The sequence below is a fragment of the Cyprinus carpio genome, chromosome B22 (genome assembly GCF_018340385.1).
Source record: "Cyprinus carpio isolate SPL01 chromosome B22, ASM1834038v1, whole genome shotgun sequence".
NCBI lineage: Eukaryota > Metazoa > Chordata > Actinopteri > Cypriniformes > Cyprinidae > Cyprinus > Cyprinus carpio.
Genome location: NC_056618.1, coordinates 10902675 through 10916784, shown reverse-complemented (window position 1 = coordinate 10916784; position 14110 = coordinate 10902675). Strand labels below are relative to the sequence as shown.

Sequence of the window (14110 nt, the reverse complement as noted above, 5' to 3'; positions counted from 1 at the left end):
AATAAAACTAAAATCAATATTACTATTTTATGTTAATATTTAGTTTTTACCATTAATGTTAAAAACTAAATATAATTAACACCATTATACATATTAATATACATAATGACACAAAGTCTATATTATTAAAGTACAATATTAATTATAATTTGCTTTCAACATTATGTTAAAAACAATATGTAATAGTTAATGCTATTCACATACTATTATAATTAAAATTATTATATATACTATTATATGAATAGTAGCACCCCCTACCCCATATGCCTTTTGCTTTAGCTACTTTTTGAAGGTTTCATTTGTGATTATAACTCACTGTGAATACACCTTTTAATCTCTTGTTCTATTATCCGTTATATTTTCTTGTCATTTTAAAGGATTTATGTTGTCTGAAGGCTGAACTGTTCAGAAGTGAATGTGCTCCAGTCCTGCAGGAGGCGCAGTTAAGCTAAAACCTATTTTATTTTTTTCTAATCCTAAACCTACTGAACTCACCAAACCTTCCGTTTCTGTGATGTTTACAAAGTAGTTTACGTAACACATATTATACGCTTGACATTGATGTTAGCTTTGAGTTTTTAGCATTTTCCGATCCAGCATGTGTTCGGTAGATTGAGTTGAAGTTATACTGACTGTTAATCGCCATACAGCATTATGACACTGAACTAATAAATAACACCAAATGTGACTCAAAAAAGCATTAATTTATAGAAACTAGCACATAAATCCAGAGCAAAGCATGACGCACAACATGCTAGAAAGCAAATGAGATTGAATAATTGTACCAAATTGATCTATTTTTAGTGAGAATGAGTGTTTTGTTGATTTTAATAAAGCATGTGTTTAATCTCATCTGGGCTTTTGTGCATCTCTGTATCAGAAAAACACAAAAACAGTGATTGTATACAAATCCAGATTGTCAAAACCAGCTGCAGGGTCATATTGATCCAGTAAGATACACATATAAAAAAAAAATGCACAGTTTACAGCAGGGGTTTTCAAACTTTTTTGACAGCTGAACCCTCTTTGAACTAAATGATGTACTTGAAGTACCCCCTGAGACTTTAAGTAAATATTTCAATTATTTAATGGCACGTTTGCATGTTTAACTTTAAAAATAATTATTTTTGTATCAGTTTTAAAGTTTTATACATTTAAGATTTTACATTTACATCACATTTGTATAAATCTGTAACATTTCTTTGCAAAAACTTTTTAAAATTATTTTTTTTTTTTTTTTAATTCATTCGTTAATCGTATTTACTCGTAGGCATACCATGTAAACCAACTCACAAACCCCCTGCAATTCCCTCATGAACCACCAAGGGTTCGCGAACCCCACTTTGGGAAACCCTGGTTTACAGTAATGGAATGAAATTTTGCAAATGTTTTAAAAGCCTTAAAATACATGTAATTTATTATTATTATTATTATAATTTAAAAGATATAAACATTTAAAAGATTTGGGTAATTTTTGACCAGGTTATGTATGGAATACCATTAGTGTCAAATACGTTTGTGCTTTTTTCAGTTGCTTATAAACATATACATGGCTAAAGTCTGAAAACACTGTATTCAGTACAAACTGGGCTACAATAATATGCAAATAGCATGTACGTACATGATTGTCTTTTTGAGAAAACGTGTATGCGTGGTTAGTAAAAAAACTACAATTTTGAAGTCACTGAAATGAGGTCATAAAACACCTAGAGAACATTTGTTCACAAGACTGTCAAACCTGGAGCTTGTAGCCTAGAATTTTTGCTTCAAAGTGATGTAAAAAAATCATCTTGTTTACTCGCTCGCAGAAAACAATATATTGATTTAAATTTTCTAAGACACTTTATGTTTGTAAAGGGCATATGAGAGGAGGCGTGATTGACCATGAATATTTGTGTGATTTACACCTGAGAAGACAAAGACAAACATAATGAGCTGCATAATGAGCCATTCAGTCAGGTGTGTGACTGAGAGGGAAGAGTTATATGAAAGAATGTGAGGACAAAATAAATGTATATATTTTTAGGTTTGTAGTTTATTTAGAATATATTTAATTATCCCAAAAGATTTACTTGACTTCACTCTCGAGTGCAGTTAAACAGTTTGTTAGGAACAATCAAAGCTTACTTTCAAAGCTGAATTTTTAGCATCATTACTCTGGTCACAAGATCCTTCAGAGATCATTCTAATATTCTGATTTGCTACTCAAAAAAACATTTATTATTATTATTATTATTATTATTATTATTATTATTATTATTATTATTAGTAATGTTGAAAAGAGATGAGATTTTTTTTTTTTTTTTTTGATTAACTGAAATAACAGCATCGTTTGTAAACATGATTATTGTATTTATCATCACTTGTGTGCCAAAAAACTAGTAATAAATGCACTTGCAGCGGGATCACGTAATTTACACGGAAACAACACAATTCTAATTTCTGATTGGCTGGTAGTTGGCATTTAACTCTGCATAACTCAAGACAGCTATGAACTTGGCAGAGAACTTCCCTCCGTATGCCTGTGCTTCATCCATTAATAGTGTATAGTGGGACAATTCACAGCTTCTCAGTGTGAGAAACTCAAGGTGTGGTGTGAGAGCATGTGCACTGGTTGAAATGCGTGTCTCACGGTGAATGCGTGATACTCGAGTGCCCTGAAAAGTATGTATGTATGTGTGTGTGTGTGTGTGTATATAGTCCTTGAAAATAAAAATAAAAATAAAAAATGTGCTTGGAAAGTCCTTCAAAGTCCTGGAGTTTCATTTTACAGTATCTGTACGAACCCTCTGAACATAAATATGTACGTGTGTTGACAAACCATTGCAGCATGAAAAACTGATCACTTTTTCATATGCAAGTAAAATGAATTTATTTTGAAAATTCAGAGGAATATTTATGCTGTTTGTTAGAAATAAATAAGTAGGTTTTATAAATATGGACTGAGCAATCATGAGTTCATTGGGTTAATACTGATAATGATCAGATTATATGCTATTATAAATTTCATACAATAATGTTTTCAAATTAAAATTTTCATCAATATTGACAAAAATATAAATATATTTTTTGCATCCGAGTTTTATTTTTGGTCTGGTTCATTAGCCATTTTAAAATTCAAAGATTTTTTTTTTTTTTTAATTAATAAAAAAGTGGTATATTCAGGAATAACATGGTGAAATTTCTTCACATTCACTTAAATTGCTAATCAAATACAATTTAGTTTAAGTTGAAAAATATTAAGTTATGACTGTTTTATAAATTAGCGATTCTTCGGGTCCAAACGGAAACGGAATGCAGAAATAGTATACAAATTTAGTGATTTAGCGTCATTTTCTTCAGAATCTGGTCATGGCTCAGATCATCGGCCTCACTTCACTGGCCATCTGGAGAGAGTGAAGATGAGGTCAGTGTGACATCACGCGTTTGTGGTGATGATGATGATGATGATGTCGTACTCACTGCGAGGGCTGATTTGATGTTCTGCAGCTGGTAGAAGACACGTCCTCCCTCCTCCGGACAGATGGTCTTGAGCTCGTCGCGTGTCATTCCCAGCAGCATTGAGCCGCTAACGCCTCCTAAACACCGCACCGTACTGACAAACACAGAAGAACATGCTTAACCTACAGGATATCTACATACTGCATGCCAATATCCATATCCCACAATGCAATGCAGTTGAATCCACGTATTAGTCGAGATTTTTTGGTTTTGACGCATTATTTGATCACATGAAAAAGTGAAACTAAAAATAAAAACTATAGACAAATGACACTATAAAGTTTCATTCTAATATTAATATGAATTTTATATTTATGTATACAATAATGCTAGTATAATTTATATATAATATATGTTTGAAAGATTTTCAGTTGATGGACGTTGGGTTTTATAATAAAGCAATTTGTGCTGAAAGAGAAACTAAAACAAACAGAAAAATTAAAGAAATGTATGTGAAATAAGAAATTATGAATTCAAATTTAAAACAACTGAAATAAACAAGTTTTATTTTTAATTTTTAAAATATATTAATATATAAAAATGGGCTATAAAAATGCTGTAATTGCCCATTTAATATTAATATTACACAGCTAGAATTATATTATATACAATATTAATATATTAAAAATAAAATATTTAAATTATAAAATTGATACTTCATACAATAATAATCCAATATACTATAAATCTTCTCTAAAATGCTGCATAAAAAGCTATTGATTAACATGATTAAATAAGAAATTATGAACTTAAATCTAATTAAATGTAAAACTTACTATGTTTGTTAATAAAAAACAAAATATTAATATTAAAAAACAATCATCCATATTACTATACACACTGTATTTTAATAATAATGCTAAAATATAATTATTTATTTTGCATAGAAAAAATACTGACTCACAAAAAGTGACATTTTACACAAAATTGATTAAATATGCAAATGACCATTTACAAATGAACTGTAACAGTAAACATGAATATTAGGTCACTACAATTAAACATGCTGCATTAGGAAAAAATGGTGGTTTTGAATATATACCGCATTCTAGTCTAACAACTAAAATTATGATGACTATAATAATTCACTCATTAATAATAATAGCATTTTTCTGTAAACGATGCATGAAACTCTACTGACCCACATAGACTGACAAATGCAACATTTTTATGCAAAAAATGACTGCAGAATACAATATCAGCATGCAAGTGAATTACTGAAATAAAGATGCAACACAATGAGGTCATGAGCTGGTTATTTTGCACACATATTGCAGTGTGTAGTGTGGCTTTGCTCACATTTTGCTGAAGCCTTTGTGCTCCAGCCAGGCCCGCACCTCCTCGGGTCGTGATTTTCGGGTGAGTGTGGGTGCAGACGGGGTTTCCTGTGGGTCAGGAGGTGGAGCTCGTGATTGTGAACACATCATGATTATCAGATGTACAGGTGAAGATGACTGATATACAGTACGTACAGGTTTGTCCTGCTGCTGCGGAGGCAGGAGCATGTTGTTTGGGACGTAACCGATCTGGCCTTTTTCATTCTTCACCTTCCACCACTGCTTAGACATGTCCAACAACTACCCACACACACACACAGTTAGAAACACACTCCTCACCAGTGACATTAAAGCTTGTTCCTGTAAATGGAGTCTGGAAGGGGCTGCCGGGGGTCCACAGAAAAATGTATGTATGCATTTATGTATTAAAAAAACATTAAAAAATGTTCCTGTTCAAAAAACGTTTGACTGGTAGTGTAAACACACACACACATTCTATCTCTCTATTACATGTTAAATAAATCTTTTTACATTCCGTTAACTCAGACTGAGCGTCTGTATCAGGTCTGGTGTGTGTGTTTTGTGTCTCACCTGTAGTTGTTCACCTTTACTGATGGAAAGCTCTCGCGGGTTTCGTGCTGTGAAATCAAACACAGCTCTCATGAAGCTCGCCGGTAGCTCCTCTAAACTGCAAACACACACACACACACACACACCGTCACACACTCGCCGTACGGCAGCACCTCTCACAGGTCTTATGTGTGTATCTTGTATCTGTACCTGTCCTCAGGCTCCAGCGGCAGTCTATTGCTCTACACAAACAAACAGAGAGCATTAAAACAGCTGAATGACAGGATGATCATGTGATCGTGTGTCCGGTGTGTTCGTACCATTTGTCGTGTCACATGCCCTTGAGCTGGCTCTGGTTTGCTTGTGTTCACGTTCGTGTTTGTGACGCTCGGCTCTGGGTTTCTGATGGCTGGCGGCTCCCATCCATCTTCAAACACAGGTGTGTATGTGGGAATATCATCATCATCCTCCGGCCACTTCGTGCTTCATCACACACACACACACAGTCAAATCTTATGATATATCACTTGTTGCATTCCTCAACTGTAAGTCACTTTAGATAAAAGCATCTGCCAAATGAATAAATGTAAATGCAAAACCACATATCTGAGTCTGAGTGTGTGTGTGTGTGTGTGTGTGTGTAAGTCTGAGAATGTTAAAGTCAGTCTGAGTGTGTGTGTCTAAATGAGTGATTGTGTGTGTGTGTGTGTGTGTGTGTGTGTGTGTGTGTTTGTGAGAGAGAGAGAGAGAGAGAGGAGAGAGAGAGAGAGAGTGAGAGAGAGTCTGTGTTTGTAAGTCTAAACTGTATGTGAGTCTGAGTGTGTATGAGTCTTGAGTATGAGTGTCTAAGTCTAAGTGTGTATGAGTCTGAACTGTGAGTCTGAGTGTGTTTTTGAGTGAATCTGAGTGTGTAAGTGTGTGTGTGTGTGTGTGTGTGTGTGAGAGAGAGAGAGAGAGAGAGAGAGGTGAGAGAGAGTCTTTGTTTGTGAGTAAGTCTAAACTGTGTGTAAGTATAAGTATGTATGAGTCTGGAGTGTGAGCGAGTCTGAGTTTGTGAAAAGTCTGTGTTTATGTGTGAGTCTAAAACTATGTGTCTGAGTGTGTCTTGAGTGTGTATAAGTCTGAGTGCTTTACCTGGGAATGTTCCAGGCATCTCCTAGTGACTGCCACATAATACCCCCCCCCCGCCTCCCCTCCTCTCACAAAAAAAACACACTCCCCCTCAAAAAGAGGAGCCACGATAGACGGAGGGAGATCCTCATTACAGTGAAACACAACCTACACACAAACACACACGTCAGATCAACAACACAGACAGACAAACAGACAGACAAGCAGACACACGTCTCACCAGATCCAGTATAGAGAACAGACAGTGAACGAGTTCAGCGGCGCTCGGATTGTTAATCTTCCCCTGCAGGCTGGCCTGATGAGCACAGATTGTTTGACATTGTTATTATTATTAGTTTTAAACCATTTTAAAATACATGATATAATATAATTAACATGTTTAATATACAGTTATTTAATATATAGACAAAAGTTCCATCATATCATACAAAATGAAACGCACCAGCAGGTTAAAGGCCATCTTGATTTTCCTCAGACAGATGGAGAACTGCTCCTCTGACGGCATTCCCTTCACAGCTACAGCAAACACACACAAACACGTCAACAGAGTCTTCATCAGCTCATCTCATACACTCACACCAGTCCTCTCACTCACCCTTACGCTTCTTCTTCTTTTTCTTCTTGTCCATCTTGGGTGCGACGGCTGTCAGTTGGCTCGCAAAGGCCTCGATGTCATTAATGAGGTGATTCAGGATGTCCTGCACACAGACGAACGCTTACAATCTCTCATCTTTACGACAGCGCTGCGTTATTCTGTCATCAACACTAGGGGTGTGCGATACTGACAAATACAGAAATAATTTATTAAACATTAAACGTTGAATACTGATATCTGAAATGATTTAGATAATAAAAAACACTTTAATTGTGCAATTAAAACCACCAGTAGGTGGCAGCAAGTTACTGTTAATAAGTGAGTCATTGCGATTGAACCGAATCATTTAAACCATTGATTCATTCAGGAACGAAACACCTCAAGTTGCTCAGAGATGCAAAACAGCTGTGGCTTAGTTTGGAATTATTTTTGTCGTCGAAATAGAGCAAAAACAGGCAATATGATGTCTAAAATTTAAGTATCTTAATTAACTTCTAGTTTATTGACCTGTTGTAAAAAAATCAATATCACATTTGTAATCATGGTAATTTATGGAGAAAAAAAGTCACTCTTCGTGTGATTTTGATTAACTTTATGAAGTGCTATAAATCGTAATGTATGCGTGCACTCTGTAAGTGTGAATTGAATTTTCACTGCACAATGTCAAATCTCACATTAGTCCAGACTTCACGTAATGTATGTGTGCACTCTGTAAGTGTGTTTTGAATGGTTTTTGCACAACGTCAAATCTCACATTAAAAGCAACAATTACAATATTATCGCAGATGATATATATATCACACACCCCTAATCAACACTCACCACGTTCCTCTCCCTCTCTGTGTACGGCTGCGGAGGGGGTGGGTCTGGTTTAATGGGCGGTTCTTCTGTGTGAGGGGGTGGAGCCACTACCTTTATGTAGGTGGAGTTATTTCTGGAGGCGGGAGGAGTCGGGACCGGACTCTCATCTGGGGATCACAGACAAACAGCTGGCTTTAGGTAGAAAAAAAGTACATTATTTTTCTTTAAATACTGTTTCTCTTGAAAATGCGTCATGTTTTCCGGTAATCTCACCGTAATCCGAAGCAGCCCAGGGTTCAGGTGGTTTCTGAAGGATCAGCTGAGGTGGAGGAGATGCTTGTCGCGAGTTTCTCTGTGTGACGTTTCTAACAGCGGCTTTACTGCAGAATCAAATCACAAACCTCAACAGCGTGATATGTGAAGATGATTATTGAGGAGATGAGCTGATGTTCATCTTCTAACCTGCCATTAGTCAGCCTGTGATCATCTCTCTTGTTCTGCAGGAGCCGCTCCAGGTCTTTCTTCAGATAATCGGCCTGAAGAACACATGTAAACCACAGAAGCCGATTATTGCGAGAAGCCCTGAGACGCTGGACTCGTCCGGATCATAAACTCACCCTGAGAGACTCGCTCTGGAAGAGGAAGACGCTGACTGCGCGGCTGCCGCGCTCCTGAATGCTGACGGTCAGCAGAGAGTCGTAAAGTCTCTCGTCTAGAACAGCCTTCAGATCCAGAACACTGCTCAGAGGCCACGACTCCAACACCTCCTGAACACACAACAACAACACCACTGTGACAGATGAGCATCTAGAGCCGTCTAATAATGTACAGAAATAATAAAATAGAATGTTTACGTTTGAAGATATTTAGATATCAAATCAATTGTAAAAAAAAAAAAAATACATTTAATATACATTTAATATTTAGATTAAGATATTTAGGTATTAAATTGTATATTAAAGTTTAATATTTTATGATTCAATATTTACATTCAATTAAAAAAATACATTAAGAAATTGTTTATTATTATAGTTTAATATTTAGATACATTTCAATATTTAGATATATCTAGATTCAAAATGTGGATATATTTAGGTGTTAAGACTTTTAGATATCATAAATTGCATAAAAATAATTTAGATATTTAAATGTAATATTTCAACTTGGATATTTTAAGATGACAAACTGTATAAATATTACAGTTTGTTCAACACGCTTTATCTACTTTTTTATACATTTACTTTTCATATAATAAAAACAAAATTTGATACATATAAATGTTAAAAAATAACAATATACCAATAATAAAAATATACATAAATATGCAATATTTATTAATGGTCATTCAATATATGTTAAGATACATTAAATACTTACTGTATAATTTTAATCTATTTAAATATTTGCATATATACAATAAAAATTTCATAGTATAAATACATACATAACTATATCTCATATAAATACATAATCTTTATGATATAATAATATCATAATATAGGTATTCTATCTATTTGTTTTATTTGTATTATACAATTAACAAAAAGCAAAAAAGGCCTCTAACACTAGCTTGCTTTATTCTTTTTCTATTCTATTCTGTTTTCATTTCTTTATAAATTTTAAAAACGCTGTGCTCCAATGTACCGTGTTTTTAGGTTAACTTTGACATTGTTATATAGCATATGGTTTATATATATATATATGTATATATATATAATATATTTATATATAGATATATATAGTTCTACACATATATATATATATATCAGTATATATATACATATATATATACACATATACCACATATATATATATATACATATATATTACACACATATATATAGATATAACACATATATACATTGTATATATATAATTATTTGTAATATACACTGTCTGGTTATATGACCTATATATAAATATATACATATTACATACATACTATATCTATATATATATATATATATATATATATATAACGTACGTACGTACGTACGTATGTATGTATATATGTATATATATACACATATATACGCTCCGTCCTCAACCCCAACAAGAACTCCCTAACCCAACCACAGACCCCTTACTGAGATGCTGTCCTGACCTTGGTCTCGATGTCGGCGAGCAGCAGCGCTCCGTCCTGCACCTCCAGCAGGACGTCCTGACCCCACACTCGGCCCGTAGCGTCCAGATACTTCAGCCGCTCCAGACAGTCGTTCACGTCACACAGCTGCTGGCCGTCCAGCTCACAGGTGAACAGATGCTGCGGAGCACAGACTCACAGTCACACATCACAGCTCAGATGATGATGAGGAAGAGTCAGTGAGCCTCACCTCCACTCGGTGCTGGAACTGATGCATCTGTCTGTTGATGGAGTCGGCATATTCCTTCCTCTGATCTACAGAAAACACACATGATGTTTACTATATCACGAGCTCATCCGACAGACTTTCATATAAGGTTAATGATCCTTTCTCATGACTGAAAACAGTCACAGAAACAGATGCAAAACTCAGATTTACATTTATATAAACACACAATCACACACACACATGTTGGTTTTTATGGTTTACAGGGACCCTCCTCAGGCGTAATGGATTTAGATTGTACAAACGTTATTTTATATTGCCCTACATCAACCCCACACCTAAAACTACCCCTCAAAGGAAGCTTCTGCATTTTTACATTTTCACACAAAAAAACCTAATGTTTTTAAGCCTTTTGAAAAAAAAAGTGCAAAAAAAAAAGTGCCCTTATAAATCATGTTGTAATACCTCTGTCTTACACATCATCAAGCAAATTTGTGTCCTCATAAACCACATAAACATGCACACAATGACAAACACACACAAAAATATAAAGGATTTTATAATAAAATGAAAATTAATTTATATATAAAATGAACATCTAAATATTAGTTCATTATAATATTTAAATAAAAAAAGTTTATTGTAGCTAAATTTCAATTTATCTAACAAAACAATTACACTCTAGCTATCAAATGGATGAGTAAAAAAAAAAAGCAGCGTTTTACCCAATACTACACGCATGCTTTTTAAAATCATTACAAGCGATGTCGAAATTCGACAATGAATGGCTCTTTTGATCTGTTTTTTGCTTAATGATTCATTTGAACTGAAGTCACGCGTCATTTGGAGCGGTTCCAGTGTAAATGACTCACTCAGTTGAATCAGTTTCTCTGTTCCTCGGTCACAGAATGATTCACTGTTTAGAAGCGCTTTAATCTGATCGCAGATCGCGAATCAAATTGATAATTTGATTTAGATCGGTGCTGCGTCCCAATTCGCCTACTTATACTATGCCCTAAAAGTATGTAGGCTACTCTTTTTGTGAAGAAAAATTACATACTTTTAAGTATTAAGCAGAATAGTAGGCAAGATTTGGGAAATACTCATCCTATTTTCGAATACTGTTTAGGACGGATAGTATGCGAATCGGGACACAGCACGACAGTTCGGAGCAGGTTCGCGAATCATTTGACCTGAACTTTGCATTATCGCAAATCATTTGATTCAGATTGGGACTTCGCAAATTAAATGATTTGCAATTCTCCGACTCGTAATCTGAAATGATGCTTCGCCAAACATTTAAAGCAGGCAGGGTTAACCTTACAGTTGTACACAACACTGATTACTGTCGGACTTCCCAAAATCCTTTGTTACTTTAATTAAGATTGTAATAATTTCATTTTAAAGCACGGCCTCCACAAATTCAGACTTCAGCACCTCTTTTACTTTGAGATCATTCTGAAGTTAAATACAGATTTAAAATCATAAAAATACTGTTTCTGAAATCCAATCTTTGCGTAGGTATGACAGGAAACACTGGCATCTAACAATGTCAAAGAAAAAACAGTTAATCTTAAAAAATTAAGAATACATAAACCCAAATAGGAAGCAAAACAGTTATCGAATAAGCATTTGTCTTATTCTGTGTCCTAAACTCCTGAAACATTGCTCTCTCATATTTTAGAGTAGTCAACATAACGTTAGATAATGCAAAGCCACAATAAAAGCAAATATACATCATACACTTCACACACTTTTAAATTTAACATAAAACACACACACACAAACATAAAAAAGGACTTTTTTAAAAAAAAAAACCTTTCCTGACACACTGTATTTCCGTATCAGAAACAGTTAAGCAAGCAGCAGTGTGATGTCAATGACGCGTCTATAAATAGCTCAAAGGTTGAGTCAGAGATTAATGATCAGCTCGTCTCAGGGTCAGTACTCACTGTATATTGATTTAGCGCTGGGTCTGGATAAACCTGACAGATCTGAGGACGCGTCATCCAGAGCCGTGACGCTGTGGGAGAACACACGGGTCAGACAAACAGTGTGAGGAGTCACAACACTCACCAATCAGAGCCCATTCTCACCTGGAGCGAAGCGATTCAGGATAACCGCTGGACCAGCCGAATGGACTCGAACCCTGCAGCATGAGGACAGCACCTGAACACAACACTACACCATCAACATCCACATGCTTCATTTGTATTTCACAATTACTACATGAAATGTCCATTTATTATATAGCAAACAAATAATACTAAATTAAATTACTTGGGTACAACTTGCTTACTACAGGTGAAAAGTACTATTTTGATATTACATTGAATCAATTACACAAATATTTAAAATGTCATAAATACTTATGTACAAGTGAGTATATATTTAATTGTCCATTTATTATATATGAAACAAATATCTAAATATTACATTAACTTAAAACACTATATATGAAATGTAGCCCGAGATTTAAATATTCAATCAATTTTACATAAATATATTTTCATATAAAACAGTTTTTTTAATTATTAATTAGTTTGATAATTATAACTAAATATTGCAAAGACATTACACTACAAAATGCATTATTATACTAAATTAAATTATAATTTATTAACCCTTAAATGTACATTTAAATGTAAAAACATGGTACTTTAGTTCACAAAGGTGCTTGTATAACATTTTAAGGTACTTCAAAAAAATATTACGGTATTTCCGAGGACCTAAGGTAACGTTTTATGATAATAACATGGTACATTTTAATGTATAACAAAAAACAAAAACACAGTATTACCATATCTTACAGAAAAAAGTACTTCTGAGGAACTTGATTTTTATGGAACTACCGTTAAATATAATCAATACACCAATACAGTAACTCTTATACCATGGTATTTGCATTGTAATACTTGGCAAGTATGGAATCAAGGACTCCTGTGTGTTTTTCATATCAGTGTCAATAATGGAATGTTAATTACGGTACACGGACGATCTGCCCATGTTTATAAGCTCATAAACCACGATCCACAGGAACATGACATAACAGCTAGAGAAAACCACATGAGAAAACCTCAAAGATTCCTGATTAAGCATTCGATGAAGATCAAACCAGTCATTATCAAAACAGAAACCAAGCAGAAGCGGTTTAGATGCGATATTAACGTCCGTTTGAGCTCTTTGAGAAGATCCAAAGCCCCGAAGACGACGTCTGAAGTTCATCTAACGACTGAAAACACTTACCGAGGAGATCAGACGAGCTCTTGGAGACGTTTCTCAGCCGTGTCTTGAGATCTTCTGCGGTTTCTCTGCGTTAGATCATAGTGTGATGGACGGAGGAACAGCAGCCGCTCCTGAGGCCAAAGTCTACTGCGTCTTAAAGAGCAGCTCAGATGGGTGGAGAAATAACACACAACACCTACAGACAGACTGATAAACACACCTCGAGCAGCGATTACCTCCAGAGTGACCAACAGCTCTAGATAACAACAGTTTAAATGTCTCGCATTTAATAAATGAGCAGTTCGGTTTGATATGAGCTTAATCCATATCTCGGTTACATATTAACCAGAAGACAATCACATCAGATGAGAAAACCAGCCTGGAAACAACCAAACATTCTGATTATTTTTCTTTTTGCTTGATAAATCTATTCACAAATCTGTGTTAGATGATGTTAGATCAGCTCAGAGAAGTGTACATATCTGATGACTTAGTTTAATCAAATATATATATATATTACACTACAAAATATATTATTATACTAAATTAAATATAAACATTAAAATTTAAATTAAACGTTAAAAACAAAAAACATTAGTACACAAAGTTCACAAAATTACAAACATAAAAAAATAACATAACAAATATCCATATATAATTTATATAATTTGTATACAAATATATTCAATTTAATTGACAAA

The 14110-nt window shown here is 34.4% G+C and overlaps 1 protein-coding gene across 1 annotated transcript; it reads right to left on the bottom strand.

Moving 5' to 3' along the window:
* Positions 1–2870: 2870 nt before the first annotated feature.
* On the bottom strand, positions 2871–13688 carry LOC109051514 (epidermal growth factor receptor kinase substrate 8-like protein 3). The gene is given in 21 exon segments (XM_042748668.1): positions 2871–3386; positions 3463–3595; positions 4801–4886; positions 4974–5078; positions 5370–5466; positions 5559–5590; positions 5669–5831; positions 6483–6557; positions 6559–6626; positions 6700–6774; positions 6922–6995; positions 7075–7177; positions 7897–8042; positions 8149–8255; positions 8338–8411; positions 8493–8642; positions 9980–10138; positions 10209–10273; positions 12137–12207; positions 12281–12353; positions 13431–13688. Coding segments are annotated over 20 exon segments (1875 nt in total). The 5' UTR covers positions 12343–12353; positions 13431–13688; the 3' UTR covers positions 2871–3356.
* Positions 13689–14110: the final 422 nt, after the last annotated feature.